Here is a 16,736-nt window from a genome sequence, read left to right on the forward strand (position 1 = left end):
AACAAAACTAAGGAGATGATTGTGGACTTCAGGAAACAGCAGAGGGAACACCCCCCCATCCACATCGATGGAACAGTAGTGGAGAGGGTAGCAAGTTTTAAGTTCCTCGGCATACACATCACAGACAAACTGAATTGGTCCACTCACACAGACAGCATCGTGAGGAAGGCGCAGCAGCGCCTCTTCAACCTCAGGAGGCTGAAGAAATTCGGCTTGTCACCAAAAGCACTCACAAACTTCTACAGATGCACAATCGAGAGCATCCTGGCGGGCTGTATCACCGCCTGGTATGGCAACTGCACCGCCCTCAACCGTAAGGCTCTCCAGAGGGTAGTGAGGTCTGCACAACGCATCACCGGGGGCAAACTACCTGCCCTCCAGGACACCTACACCACCCGATGCTACAGGAAGGCCATAAAGATCATCAAGGACATCAACCACCCGAGCCACTGCCTGTTCACCCCGCTGTCATCCAGAAGGCGAGGTCAGTACAGGTGCATCAAAGCTGGGACCGAGAGACTGAAAAACAGCTTCTATCTCAAGGCCATCAGACTGTTAAACAGCCACCACTAACATTGAGTGACTGCCAACACACTGTCAATGCCACTGACTCTACTCCAGCCACTTTAATCATGGGAATTGATGGGAAATGATGTAAATATATCACTAGCCACTTTAAACAATGCTACCTTATATAATGTTACTTACCCTACATTATTAATCTCATATGCATACGTAGATACTGTACTCTATATCATCGACTGCATCCTTATGTAATACATGTATCACTAGCCACTTTAACTATGCCACTTGGTTTACATACTCATCTCATATGTATATACTGTACTCGATATCATCTACTGTATCTTGCCTATGCTGCTCTGTACCATCACTCATTCATATATCCTTATGTACATATTCTTTATCCCCTTACACTGTGTATAAGACAGTAGTTTTTTTTGGAATTGTTAGTTAGATTACTTGTTCGTTATTACTGCATTGTCGGAACTAGAAGCACAAGCATTTCGCTACACTCGCATTAACATCTGCTAACCATGTGTATGTGACAAATACATTTGATTTGATTTGATTTGATTTGATGTACAAATCTACCTAAATTACCTCGTACCCCAGCACATCGACTCAGTACTGGTACTCCCTTTATATAGTCATGTTATTACCTCATACCCCTGCACATTGACTCAGTACTGGTACTCCCTGTATAGTCATGTTATTACCTAGTACCCCTGCACATTGACTCAGTACTGGTACTTCCTGTATATAGACATGTATTTACCTCGTACCCCTGCACATCGCCTCAGTACTGGTACTCCCTGTATATAGCCATGTTATTACCTCGTACCCCTGCACATTGACTCAGTACTGGTACTCCCTTTATACAGACGAGGTATTACCTCATACCCCTGCACATCGCCTCAGTACTTGTACTTCCTGTATATAGACATGTATTTACCTCGTACCCCTGCACATCGCCTCAGTACTGGTACTCCCTGTATATAGCCATGTTATTACCTAGTACCCCAGCACATTCGCCTCAGTACTGGTACTCCCTTTATATAGCAATGTTATTATCTTGTACCCCTGCATATTGACTCAGTACTGGTACTCCCTGTATATAGACATGTAATTACCTCGTACCCCTGCATATTGACTCAGTACTGGTACTCCCTGTATATAGCAATGTTATTATCTTGTACCCCTGCATATTGACTCAGTACGGGTACTCCCTGTATATAGACATGTAATTACCTCGTACCCCTGCATATTGACTCAGTACTGGTACTCCCTGTATATAGACATGTAATTACCTCATACCCCAGCACATCGACTCCGTACTGGTAATCCTTGTATATAGCCATGTTATTACCTGAGGACTGGCCACCCCACATAGCCTGGTTCCTCTCTAGGTTTCTTCCTAGGTATTGGCCTTTCTAGGGAGTTTTTCCTAGCCACCGTGCTTCTACACCTGCATTGCTTGCTGTTTGGGGTTTTAGGCTGGGTTTCTGTACAGCACTTTGAGATATCAGCTGATGTACGAAGGGCTATATAAATAAATTTGATTTGATTTGATTTGACTTACGGTATATACCCATGTTATTACCTCATACCCCTGACTCGTACTGTTACTTTGTGCATATAGCCATGCTATTACCTGGTACTTACGGTATATACCCATGTTATTACCTCATACCCCTGACTCGTACTGTTACTTTGTGCATATAGCCATGCTATTACCTGGTACTTACGGTATATACCCATGTTATTACCTCATACCCCTGACTCGTACTGTTACTTTGTGCATATAGCCATGCTATTACCTGGTACTTACGGTATATACCCATGTTATTACCTCATACCCCTGACTCGTACTGTTACTTTGTGCATATAGCCATGCTATTACCTGGAACCTCCTCTATATATCAATATTATTACCTGGAATTTCCTGTAAATATTCATGCTATTTCCTGGTACTCGCTGTGTATAGCCATGTTATTACATGAAACTTCCTGTACATACCCATATTATTACCTGGTACTTCCTGTATATAGCTATTGTTTTACCTGGTACTCCCTGTACATAGCCATGTTATTTCCTGGTACTCCCTTTACATACCCATGTTATTACCTGGTACTTCCTGTATATAGCTATTGTTTTACCTGGTACTCCCTGTACATAGCCATGTTATTACCTGGTACGCCCTGTATATAGCCATATTATTACCTGGTACGCCCTGTACATAGCCATGTTATTACCTGGTACTTCCTGTACATAACCATGTTAATAACCGGGACTCCCTTTATATAGCCATGTTATTACCTTGTACTTCCTGCATATAGTCATTTTATTACATTGTACTTCCTGCACACAGCCATGTTATTTTTACTTGGTATTACTATTCACTGTGTATTTATAACTCCTGTCACTTTCTATTTTTTTTTTTTATTTTTATCTTGAACTCTGCATGGTTGGAAAATTACCCATAAGTAAGCATTTCACTGTTAGTCTACACCTTTTGTTTACAAAGCATGTGACAAATACATCTTTATTAGATTAGAACTCATGAACGAGATGCTGAGCACAGCCAATCACTAACACTGCAGGCAGAATCACCTGTTGAACATCAGCCAATCACTAACACTACAGGCAGAATCACCTGTTGAACATCAGCCAATCACTAACACTACAGGCAGAGTCACCTGTTGAACATCAGCCAATCACTAACACTACAGGCATAATCACCTGTTGAACATCAGCCAATCACTAACACTATAGACATAATCACCTGATGAACATCAGCAAGACACTAACAGGCAGAATCACCTGTTAAACATCAGCCACACACTAACACTACAGACAGAATCACCTGTTGAACATCAGAAAGACACTAACAGGCAGAATCCCCTGTTGTACATGGAGCAGTGACAGCTCCATGCATGACAAGAGACCATTGGTTCGCCAGCTAGTCAACAAGCCAGTCATTCAGACAGTCAGCTAGTCAGTTAGCCAGTCAGTCAGTCAGCTAGTCAGTCAGCCAGTCAACAAGTCAGTTAGCCGGTCAGTCAGACAGTCAGCTAGTCAGTCAGACAGTCAGCTAGTCAGTCAGACAGTCAGTTAGTCAATTAGCCAGTTAGTCAGTTAGTCAATTAGCCAGTTAGTCAGTTAGTCAGTCAGACAGTCAGTTAGTCAGTCAGACAGTCAGTTAGACAATCAGTCAGTTAGTCAGTCAGCCAGTCAGTTAGTCAGTCAGACAGTTATTCAGTCAGTTAGTCAGTCAGACAGTTAATAAGTCAGCTTGTCAGTCAGTCAGACAGCAGTCAGTTAGTCAGTCAGACAGTCAGTTAGTCAGTCAGTCAGACAATCAGTCAGTTAGTCAGTCAGTCAGACAGTTAATTAGTCAGTTAGCCAGCCAGTCAGACATTCAGTTAGTCAGTTAGACAATCAGTCAGTGAGTCAGTCAGTCCGACAGTTAGTTAGTTAGTTAGTCAGTTAGTTAGTCAGTCAGGCAGTCAGTCAGACAGCCAGTCAGACAGTTAGTCAGTTTGTCAGTCCGACAGTCAGTCAGTTAGACAGTCAGACAGTCAGGCAGTTAGTCAGTTAGTCAGTTCGACAGTCAGATAGTTAGTCTCCTCTTACCTTATTGGAGGCACTGGATGCCGAGCGTTTGATGGAAACTCGTTTAAAGGAGCCGCTGCCCCACTTCCCTCCGGCTCCCTTCTCCATTCTCGTGTCAGTTCTCCATGTATCTGGTAGCACCTCACAGGTGGGCCTTGTCTGGTAACACCTCACAGATGGGCCCTTTCTGGTAGCACCTCACAGATGGGCCTTGTCTGGTAACACCTTACAGATGGGCCCTTTCTGGTAGCACCTCACAGGTGGACCCTTTCTGGTGGCACTTACAGAAACATAGTCTCTGGTTCTAATTCACAGCAACGTAGCTCAGTATCTTATCTCAGCACAGCATGCCGTGTCAATAGAGACGTCCTCTGTCTGCTGTTTAAAAGTCAGCAGTAGCAGCAGCAAATATTCAGCAGAACTATGGCAGAGCAGAGTCACTGGGAGTCAGAGCAGAGAGAATTCAAGCGTTGGGGAGACAGTCCAGAATAGAGCATCCTATCCCTCCTTTCCTCAGCCCTCTCTGCCGCTCCAGAAGCAATTGACAAAATACAGAGACACAGGATAGAAATCACTAGATGACATGTGGCTGGGATGCAGCTTTGGACCTCTCTCCTCTCCTCTCCTCTGCAGTACGGCGCTCTAATCGGGCTTAATGCCACAGCTGTTGGAGCTTCAGTCTAATGGATGGAGATTTAGCAAATGGTTATTGAAGGTAAATCTACTTTGGCACAATGCTGCACACCAGACGCCCCCCCCCCTCACACCACTGCCCCAAAAAAGGCTTATAAAGAGAGAGGGCATGGAGGCTAGGGAGCTAAGAGACCAGGGTTAGCAGTGTCAGAAAGAGTTGGGACAGCCCTAAGTCTCATGCCTGCTGAAATTCAGCATCACTACTTCAAGGGAAATATAGTATTCTTCTAACAAAGATATCTAAATATATTTCAGGATGTTGTGTATCTCTTGACAGAATAGCTTCTGACACCATTTACTCCTTCTAAAATACTTTGACACTATTTACCCATTCTACAATATCTTCTGGAACTATTTATTCATTCTACAATATCTTATCACACTATTTATTCATTCTACAATGTATTCTGACACTATTTACCTTCTGACACTCTGTGCGGCAGGTAGCCTAGTCGTTAGAGTGTTGGGATAGTAACTGAAAGGTTGCTAAATTGAATCCCTGAGCTGACAAGTTAAGAATCTGTCTTTCTGCCCTTGAACAAGGCAGTTAACCCACTGTCCCTAGGCTGTCAATGTAAATATGAATTTGTTCTTAACTGACTTGCCATGTAAAATAAAATAAATATCTACTGACACTATTTTCCCATTCTACAATACCTTCTGATACTATTTATCCGTTCTACAATACCTTCTGACAATATGTACCGATTCTACAATATCTTCATACCCTTTTACATATTCTATAATGCCTTCTGACATTACTTACATTCTGACACTATTTACCCATTCTACTTGCATATTGAACAATATCTTCTGACACCACCTCCATCAGGCAGTGGAAAGCAAAGGCTACCTTTTTCAAACAGAAATTTGCATCCTGCAGCACAAACTCCAAAAGGTTCTGGGACACTGTAAAGTCCATGGAGAATAAGAGCACCTCCTCCCAGCTGACCACTGCACTGAGGCTAGGAAACACTGTCACCCCCCGATAAATCCATAATAATTGAGAATTGCAATAAGCATTTTTCTACGGCTGGCCATGCTTTCCACCTGACTACCCCTATCCTGCTCGACAGCCCTGCACCCCCCACAGCAACTTGCCCAAGCCTCCCCTATTTCTCCTTCACCCAAACCCAGACAGCTGATGTTCTGAAAGAGCTGCAAAATCTGGACCCCTACAAATGAGCAGGACTAGACAATCTGGACCCTCTCTTTCTAAAATGATGAGCCAATATTGTTGCAACTAACCTCCAAACGAGCTTCATTTTACCTTTATTTAACCAGTTAGGCTAGTTGAGAACAAGTTCTCATTTGCAACTGCGACCTGGCCAAGATAAAGCAAAGCAGTGTGACACAGATGACAACACAGTTACACATGGAGTTAACAATAAACAAGCCAATAACACAATAAACAAGGCAATGACACAGTAGAAAAAAGAAAGTCTATAAACAGTGTGTGCAAAAGGCATTAGGAGGTAGGCAATACATAGGCCATAGGAGCGAATAATTACAATTTAGCAGATTAACACTGGAGTGATAAATGAGCAGATAATGATGTGCAAGTAGAGATACTGGTGTGCAACAGAGCAGAAAAGTAAATAAAATAAAAACAATATGGGGATGAGGTAGGTAGTTTGGGTGGGCTATTTACGGATGGACTATGTACATTGGTTAGGTTCAACCTCTTGAAAGGGATATCAACCAGATCCCTTTTTCTACGTATTCCCTAAGGTGTCTACAGCATTTTGACGTAGTTTCACGCCTTTATGTTGATGAATGAGCGTAAATGACTACATTGCGTAAGTGGCCAGCTGAGGGCTCTCAGAGTGATTCTTGCGTAAAAGACAGAGGTAGTCATTTTTCCTCTCGCTCCTAGTGAAAAGCCAATTGTTCCGGTTGATATATTATCAAATAGATATTTGAAAAACACCTTGAGGATTGATTATAAAAAAAAACGTTTTCCATGTTTCTGTCGATATTATGGATATAATTAGATTTTTTTTCCGCCGTTGGCGTGACCTCTATTTCCGGTGGATTTCTCAACATAACGTGACCAACCAAACTGAGGTATTTTGGGTATAAAAATGATCTTTATGGAACAAAAAGGAACATTTGCTGTTTAACTGGGAGTCTCGTGAGTGAAAACATTCGAAGCTCATCAAAGGTAAACTAATCATTTGATTGCTTTTCTGATTTTCGTGACCAAGCTTCCTGCTGCTAGCTGGACATAATGCTATGCTAGGCTATCGATAAACTTACACAAACGCTTGTCTTGCTTTGGCTGTAAATCATCATTTCAAAATCTGAGATTACAGGGTGATTAACAAAAGGCTAAACTGTGTTTCACTATATTTCATGAATATGAATATTTTCTAGTAATATTTTTTGACCGTTGCGCTATGCTAGTTAGTGTAGTTGATGACAATTCTCCCGGATGCGGGATGGGTTAAGGAGAAGTCTATCTTTAATTCTGTGAATAACAGTTGTATCTTTTATCAATGTTTATTATGATTATTTCTGCAAAATCACCGGATGTTTGGAATCAACATTACTGCACGAAAGGCGCCAATGTAAACTGAGATTTTTGGATGTAAATATGCACATTATCGAACAAAACATACATGTATTGTGTAACATGATGTCCTATGAGTGTCATCTGATAAAGATCATCAAAGGTTAGTGATGAATTTTATCTATATTTCTGCTTTTTGTGACTCCTGTCTTTGGCTGGAAAAATGGCTGTGTGTTTTTTTCGACTTGGCTAAGACCTAACATATGTTGTGCTTTAGGTGTAAATTTTTTTTGAAATTGGATATGGTGGGTAGATTAACAAGATGTTTATCTTTCATTTGCGGTATTGGACTTGTTCATGTGTGAAAGTTACATATTTCCCCCCAAAAATTTTGAATTGCGCTCACTGCCTTTTCAGCGGAATGTTGTCGAGGCGTTCCGCAAGATGGGAGCTGTGGTGAAGCGATATTTGAGGTCCCGGGATGCCCGGTCAGCAAATGGAGACCACGTGAACAGGACCTTGGGCAAGGTGAGTGCGGACAGGGGAGAAGCCAAGATGCTATAACCCCAGATAAAGCACTGATAGAAGTTGGTGAACCCCAGGAAGCATTGCAGCTGCACCCTGGATGTAGGCTGGGGCCAATCCACCACCGCTCTCACCTTCCTGGGATCAATTTGCACACTACCTGCGGCGATGATGAAACCCAAAAAAGGGATGGTGGAATGATGGAACTCGCACTTCTCTGCTATTACAAACAGCTGGTTCTCCAGGAGGCGTTGAAGAACCTGTCGGACGTGGAGCACGTGTTCTTCCCAGATCCGCACCAGTGGGTAGGCGTTCCGTAGATCACAGATTGGAAAACACGGTGGCCCCCTGGAGCGGCTCTAAGGCCGAGGAGATGAGTGGTAGCGGGTAGCGGTTCTTCACCGTCATGTCATTGAGATCCCTCTGGTCAATGCACGGGTGCAGTGTCCTGTCCTTCTTCTCCACAAAGAAGAACCCTGTGGAACCTGGTGGGAGAAGAAGACAGATGGCAAGGGAGCAAGGGAGTCCCCAATGTAGTCCCCAATGTAGGTCTCCATCACGTTGGTCTCTGGTCCCGACAGTGAGTACAGTTGTCCCCGAGGCGGAGTCGTGCTAGGGAGAAGGTAAATCCTGCAGTCATAAGGTCAGTGCGGCAGGAGCAAACTGGCCCGGGCTCCAGCCCATGATGACAACAGTAGACCAGTTAATGAGAGGATTGTGTCACTGGAGCCGGGAGAATCCTAATACCACGGGAATCTGAGGGGACTTGATGAACAGGAACTGGATAGCCTCGCTGTTGGTTGGTGGGAGTTGTGTTGTGGGTCACCCGTCCAGCGTTCTACCATCCATGGGAATAGAGAGGGGCTGAGTGGGGATGTTCAGATTATACGCGAGGGTAGCGTCCAAAAGGCTCTCGCCAGCCCCAGAGTCACCGAGAGATTTGGACTGGTCTCCCAACAGCAGAATCACATGAAAAGGGGTGCGAGCAAGAGAAGCAGGAACATTTTCCATATGGCCCACCAGAGTACTCGCTTCTACCGGTGAGCCTGTTTTTTTAATGGACAAGAGGACACGAAATGACCATAAGTCCCGCAATACAGACAACTCTTCGTGTCGAGCCTTTATTGCCGTTCTGCTAGCGACAGCACAGCTCTACCAAGGCCCATCGATACGGATGGTCAAAGCAATGAGGGAATTGTGCTCCGTAGGTAACTCTGGGGCTGCAAGCTCATCCTTGACCTCCTCCGAGACGCCGTGCAGGAACATATCAAACAGTGCCTCTTGATTCCAAGCACTCTCTACTGCCAATTTCCGGAAATCCATCGCATAATCAGCGACACTGCGGGAGTCCTGCCAAAGCTGGATTAGCTTCCGGGCGGCCTATCGCCCGGAGAACGGGCATCAAAGACCTTCCTCACTTCTCCCATGAACAACTCCAGACTAGCACATGTGGCCGGCTGTTGTTCCCACAAGGCAGTAGCCCAGCTTGATGAGGTCAGCTATCTTGGAGTGTTCCAATGGGATGGAGGAGGGCTGAACCTCAAAGACGAGGGCACACTGAGCTAGAAATGCCCAATAGGTGTTCGGCTCTCCATTGAAGTATTCCGGAGGAGGTAAGCAGGGCTCCCGAGAAAGTGGAGTGACCGATGAGATGGCGCTGCTAGCAGCTGAGTCACTGAGGGGCTGTTGGGTTACCACCGTGGTAGGTGGCCTCCCAGACAACCCGTGGAATGCTGGCCCGGGTCTGCTGGGTCAGGCATGGTCAGTTCGTACTATCAGGAATGAGGGTAAGACCCAGATGCAAACACGTCGAATTGACATTATGGTTTGTACAGATAAACGTGGTACCTTCACGCATTTGTAAATTGCTCCCAAGGATGAGCCAGACTTGTGGAGGTCAACAGTTTTTGTTCTGAGGTCTTGGTTGATTTATTTTTATTTTCCCATCAAGCAAAGAGGCACTGAGTTTGAAGGTAGGCCTTGAAATACATCCACAGGTACACCTCCAATTGACTCAAATTATGTCAATTAGTCTGTCATAAGCTTCTAAAGTCATGACATAATTTTCTGGAATGTTCCAAGCTGTTTAAAGGCACAGTCAACATAGTGTATGTAAACTTCTGACCCACTGGAATTGTGATACATTGAATTATAAGTGAAATAATCTGTCTGTAAACAATTGTTGAAAAAATGACTTGTGTCATTCACAAAGTAGATGTCTAACTGACTTGCCAAAACTAGACATTGGTGGAGTGGTTGAATAACGAGTTAATAACTCCAACCTAAGTGTACAGTCATGGCCAAAAGTTTTGAGAATGACACAAATATGAATTTTCACAGACTGCTGCCTCAGTTTGTATGATGGCAATTTGCATATACTCCAGAATGTTATGAAGAGTGATCAGATGAATTGCAATTACTTGCAAAGTCCCTCTTTGCCATGCAAATGAACTGAATCCCCCCAAAATATTTTCCACTGCATTTCAGCCCTGCCACAAAAGGACCAGCTGACATCATGTCAGTGATTCTCTCGTTAACACAGGTTTGAGTATTGACGAGGACAAGTCTGGAGATCACTCTGTCATGCTGATTGAGTTCGAATAACAGACTGGAAGCTTCAAAATGAGGGTGGTGCTTGGAATCATTGTTCTTCCTCTGTCAACCATGGTTACCGGCAAGGAAACACGTACCCATCATCATTGCTTTGCACAAAAAGGGCTTCACAGGCACGGATATTGCACCAAAATCAACCATTTATCGGATCATCAGGAACTTCAAGGAGAGCAGTTCAATTGTTGTGAAGAAGGCTTCAGGGTGCCCAAGAAAGTCCAGCAAGCGCCAGGACCGTCTCCTACGGTTGATTCAGCTGTGGGATCGAAGCATCACCAGTACACAGCTTGCTCAGGAATGGCAGCAGGCAGGTGTGAGTGCATCTGCATGCACAGTGAGGCAAAGAATTTTGTTGGATGGCCTGGTGTCAAGAAGGGCAGCAAAGAAGCCACTTCTCTCCAGGAAAAACCTCAGGGACAGACTGCTATTCTGCTAAATGTACAGGGATTGGACTGCTGAGGACTGGGGGAAATGTTGTTTTCTCAGATGAATCCCTTTTCCAATTGTTTGGGGCTTCCGGAAAAAAGCTTGTCCGGAGAAGACAAGGTGAGCGCTACCATCAGAACGGTGTCATGCCAACAGTAAAGCAGCCTGAGACCATTCATATGTGGGGTTGCTTCTCAGCCAAGGGAGTTGGCTCACTCACAATTTTGTCTAATACCACAGCCTTGAATAAAGAATGGTACCAACACATCCTCCGAGAGCAACTTCTCCCAACCATCCAGGAACAGTTTGGTGACAAACAATGCATTTTCCAGCATGATGGAGCACCTTGCCATAAGGCAAAAGTGATAACTAAGTGGCATCAATATTTTGGGTCCATGGCCAGGAAACTCCCCAGACCTTAATCCCATTGAGAACTTGTGGTCAATCCTCTAGAGGCGGGTGGACAAACAAAAACCCACAAATTCTGACAAACTCCAAGCATTGATTATGGAAGAATGGGCTGCCATCAGTCAGGACGTGGCCCAGAAGTTAATTAACAGCTTGTCAGGGTGGATTGCAGTGGTCCTGAAAAAGTTTTGACTCTTTGGATCAACTTCATGTAATTGTCAATAAAAGCCTTTGACATTTACGAAATGCTTGTAATTATACTTCAATATTCCATAATAACATCTGACAAAAATATCTAGACACTGAAGCAGCAAACTTTGTGGAAATTAATATTTGTGATATTCTCAAAACTTTTGGCCACGACTGTATGTAAACATCCAACTTCAACTGTACATATATCTGAGAACAATGCCAAATCTTACACATGAACCGCCGCTCATTCGACAGAATTGCAATGTACATATTTAAGTGTGTATGTCTGCTGTCTCTCTGTTGAAAACACTCGATCCGTCAGGGAGTAATTCAGAAAGTATCTGGTTTGTTCACCAGAGATCAAAGTCTTTCGTAGTTATAGCCTGTTATAATAGATAGGTCAGATGTACCAATGGTTGTTTGATTGGGAAAATTGCATTAAAATGGGTCTTTCCGAGTACCAACCGGTGGTTCTCGGTCGCTTTTACCAGACTAAAGAACAGCTACAGACTGAATGTTCCTGTGTAGTCGACTAGCATCACTACTCTGGACAGTTCTGACTTATACTATGTGGACAACTACAAATACCTAGGTGTCTGGTTAGACTGTAAACTCTCCTTCCAGACTCACATTAAGCATCCTCAATCCAACATTAAACCTAGAATCGGCTTCATATTTCTCAACAAATCCAACTTCACTCATGCTGCCAAACATACCATCGTAAAACTGACTATCCTACTGATCCTTGACTTCATTTATAAAATAGCCTCCAACACTCTACTCAGCAAATTGGATGAAGTCTATCACAGTGCCATCCGTTTTGTCACCAAAGCCCCATATACTACCCACAACTGCGACCTGTATACCCTCGTTGGCTGGCCCTCACTACATATTCGTCGCCAAACCCACTGGCTCCAGGTCATCAATTTCAATCAATCAATCAAGTTTTTGCTAGGTAAAGCCCAGCCTTATCTCAGTTCACTGGTCACCATAGCAACACTCAACCATAGCACAGGCTCCAGCAGATAAATTTCATTGGTCATCCCCAAAGCCAACACTTTCTTTGGCTGCCTTTCCTTACAGTTCTCTCATGCCAGTGACTAGAACAAATTGCAAAAATCACTGAAAGCGGAGTCTTATATCTCCCTCTCTCTTTAAGCATCAGCTGTCAGAGCAGCTTACCGATCACTGTACCTGTACACAGCCAATCTGTAAATAGCACACCCAACTACCCCCTCCCCATATTGTTATTTATCCTTTCTCTTTTGCACCCCAGTATCTCTACTTGCACATCATCATCTGCACATCTATCACTCCAGTGTTAATGCTAAATTGTAGTTATTTCACCTCTATGGCCTATTCATTGCCTTACCACCCTATTCTTCTACAATTACACACACAGGACATAGATTTTTCTGTTGTGTTTTTGACTGTACGTCTGTTTATGTGTAACTCTGTGTTGTTGATTTTGTCACATGGCTTTGCTTTATCTTGGCCAGGTCGCAGTTGTGTCACGTTTCTTCAAAATCGAACCCAGAAGCAGACCAGGACAAGGAGAGTAGGAAGAAGGTGAGTATTTATTTACAAGTGAATGTGAGTGGGTAGATACATCCAGGTGGCGTAGCGGGCAGCGGTGGTGAGTTGATGGGAGTAAATAGGTGGATCCAATGGGGAAGCGGAATCCTCCGATGATCAGGCGGGAATGGGGTAAATGATCCGGGTGAGTAACTGAAGACAGAACAAACGGAGGTAAGTTGAAGGCAAGCAAGACGTACAAAACAACAAAACAAATTCTATCCAACTTGAGGCTGATACTATGGCACAACATACTGTTCATGGCTAACGATCCGGCAGGGAATGGATGTCAGGTCAGAGCTTTTGAAGGGGAGAGGTGATGATCAGGACAGGTGTGCAGATTACTGATGGGATACAGGTGCGGGTGAACATGATCTCCCAACAAGCTAATCTGCCCGGCAATTATCCAGGACACCGGAAACTCACTCCAGGACAGAAACACAGGCAAACACAGACTCAGGAAGCGGGGTTCGTGACAAGTTGTAAATGAGAACTTGTTCTCAACTGGTCTACCTGGTTAAATAAAGGTGAAATATATATATTTTTTAAATTAGTCTTTATCTTCTTCAATGGAGAAAGTTTCAGCTCACGCTGTTGGTCTCGCTGGCCTATAGAGTGGTAACCATTTCAGCGTGGGGACGCACTTCCTCACGTTCTCTGTCTTTAGTCTTGTCGATTTCATAACCATTTGTGACGTCGGGTACACACCGTCCACCTGCTTGGTGTAATGTAAATTTCATCACGAGTCCTATTTAAGCACTTGGGGAAAAGAGTGTTCCCTCCTTTTGTCTGTGCTCAAGTGGGCGTGGCTTGGTTAAGACTTCATATGAAAAACAATTCTCTCATTTAGACGTCTAACATCACATTACATCTTATCACAAATAGTTTCATATTTAATCATATAAATTCCCCATCATTTGGATGTCATTTTGATCCCTGGGAAATATACACATTCAATGATACAGTTATTTTGCTCTACTGTCCTTAGTTACTGTCACGACTCTGACCGAAGGTGGCTCCCCTTCCCGTTCGGGTGGGGCTCGGCGGTCGTCAGCGCCGGCCTACTAGCTGCCACTGATTATTTTCTCCCCATCCTTATGTGTTTATTGAGTACACTTGTTTTGAGTTGGTGATAATTAGTGAGGCTTTATTAGTCAGCCGGCCTGCCTGGTTCTTTGTGCGGGATTGATTATTGTAAACCTGGTGTTTGCATTATTTAATTTTAATTTTATTTAACCAGGCAAGTCAGTTAAGAACATATTCTTATTTTCAATGATGGCCTGGGAACAATGGGTTAACTGCCTGTTCAGGGGCAGAACGACAGATTTGTACCTTGTCAGCTCGGTGGTTTGAACTCGCAACCTTCCGGTTACTAGTCCAACACTCTAACCACTAGGCTACGCTGCCGCCCCCATTAGATGTACATGTTTGTGTATTTAGTGCAAGACTGTTTTCGTTTCCCTGTGTCTGGGGCATTTGGTTTGAGCACCCGTAAGTGGGTTGACCGTAGTTCACCGTGTGTGCATTAAAGTAGCACTTTATTGAACTCTGCTTTCCTGCACCTGATTTCACCCTCACGACACCCAGGACCTTACAGTTACAGTGGGGCAAAAAAGTATTTAGTCAGCCACCAATTGTGCAAGTATTCCCAGAGAGAGGCCTGTAATTTTCATCATAGGTACACTTCAACTATGACAGACAAAATGAGAAAAAAATTCCCGAAAATCACATTGTAGGATTTGTAATGAATTTATTTGCAAATTGTTGTGGAAAATAAGTATTTGGTCAATAACAAAAGTTTATCTCAATATATACCCTTTGTTGGCAATGACAGAGGTCAAACGTTTTCTGTAAGTCTTCACAAGGTTTTCACACACTGTTGCTGGTATTTTGGCCCATTCCTCCATGCAGATCTCCTCTAGAGCAGTGATGTTTTGGGGCTGTTGCTGGGCAACACGGACTTTCAACTCCCTCCAAAGATTTTCTATGGGGTTGAGATCTGGAGACTGGCTAGGCCACTCCAGGACTTTGAAATGCTTCTTACGAAGCCACTCCTTCGTTGCCCAGGCGGTGTGTTTGGGATCATTGTCATGCTGAAAGACCCAGCCACGTTTCATCTTCAATGCCCTTGCTGATGGAAAGAGGTTTTCACTCAAAATCTCACAATACATGGCCCCATTCAATCTTTCCTTTACACAGATCAGTCGTCCTGGTCCCTTTGCAGAGAAACAGCCCCAAAGCATGATGTTTCCACCCCCATGCTTCACAGTAGGTATGGTGTTCTTTGGATGCAACTCAGCATTCTTTGACCTCCAAACACGACGAGTTGAGTTTTTACCATAAGGTTCTATTTTGGTTTCATCTGACCATATGACATTCTCCCAATCTTCTTCTGGATCATCCAAATGCTCTCTAGCAAACTTCAGACGGGCCTGGACATATACTGGCTTAAGCAGGGGGAAACGTCTGGCACTGCAGGATTTGAGTCCCTGACGGCGTAGTGTGTTAATGATGGTAGGCTTTGTTACTTTGGTCCTATCTCTCTGCAGGTCATTCACTAGGTCCCCCCGTGTGGTTCTGGGATTTTTGCTCACCGTTCTTGTGATCATTTTGACCCCACGGGGTGAGATCTTGTGTGGAGCCCCAGATCGAGGGAGATTATCAGTAGCCTTGTATGTCTTCCATTTCCTAATAATTGCTCCCACAATTGATTTCTTCAAACCAAGCTGCTTACCTATTGCAGATTCAGTCTTCCCAGCCTAGTGCAGGTCTACAATTTTGTTTCTGGTGTCCTTTGACAGCTCTTTGGTCTTAGCCATAGTGGAGTTTGGAGTGTGACTGTTTGAGGTTGTGGACAGGTGTCTTTTATACTGATAACAAGTTCAAACAGGTGCCATTAATACAGGTAACGAGAGGAGGAAAGAGGAGCCTCTTAAAGAAGAAGTTACAGGTCTGTGAGAGCCAGAAATCTTGCTTGTTTGTAGGTGACCAAATACTTAATACACTTATTTTAAAAATCCTACAATGTGATTTTCTGGATATTTTTTTCTCATTTTTGTCTGTCATAGTTGAAGTGTACCTATGATGAAAATTACAGGCCTCTCTCATCATTTTTAACCTCTACTGACTCCCCATTCCGCATGCGGGAGCGTAATCATCGCCTGGCACTAATTAGCATAACGCAACGGACATAAATATTCCTAGAAAATATTCTTATTCATGAAAATCACAAATGAAATATATTGAGAAACAGCTTAGCCTTTTGTTAATCACCCTGTCATCTCAGATTTTCAAAATATGCTTTACAGCCAAAGCTAGACAAGCATTTGTGTAAGTTTATCGATAGCCTAGCATAGCATTTTGTCCAGCTAGCAGCAGGTAACTTGGTCACGGAAATCAGAAAAGCAATCAATTAAATCGTTTACCTTTGATGAGCTTCAGATGTTTTCACTCACGAGACTCCCAGTTAGATAGCAAATGTTCCTTTTTTCCCCAAAATATTATTTTTGTAGGCGAAATAGTTCTCACGTTTGGCTGAGAAATCGCCCAGGAAATTGCAGTCACGAAACGGCAAAAAATATTCCAAATTAGCTCCATAATATCAACAGAAACATGGCCAACGTTGTTTATAATCAATCCTCAAGGTGTTTTTCAAATATCT

General features: G+C 43.6%; 1 protein-coding gene across 1 annotated transcript in view; it reads right to left on the reverse strand.

The window, feature by feature from the left end:
* LOC109867068 (transient receptor potential cation channel subfamily M member 1-like) overlaps positions 1–4,242 on the reverse strand; it is a 111,394-nt gene extending 107,152 nt beyond the window's left edge. The window contains exon 1 of the mRNA XM_031801479.1: positions 4,156–4,242. Within this exon, the coding sequence (XP_031657339.1) occupies positions 4,156–4,242 (87 nt within the window). The remainder of the gene's footprint in view (positions 1–4,155) is intronic.
* Positions 4,243–16,736: the final 12,494 nt, after the last annotated feature.

The sequence above is a fragment of the Oncorhynchus kisutch genome, linkage group LG22 (assembly GCF_002021735.2).
Source record: "Oncorhynchus kisutch isolate 150728-3 linkage group LG22, Okis_V2, whole genome shotgun sequence".
Taxonomy (NCBI): Eukaryota; Metazoa; Chordata; class Actinopteri; order Salmoniformes; family Salmonidae; genus Oncorhynchus; species Oncorhynchus kisutch.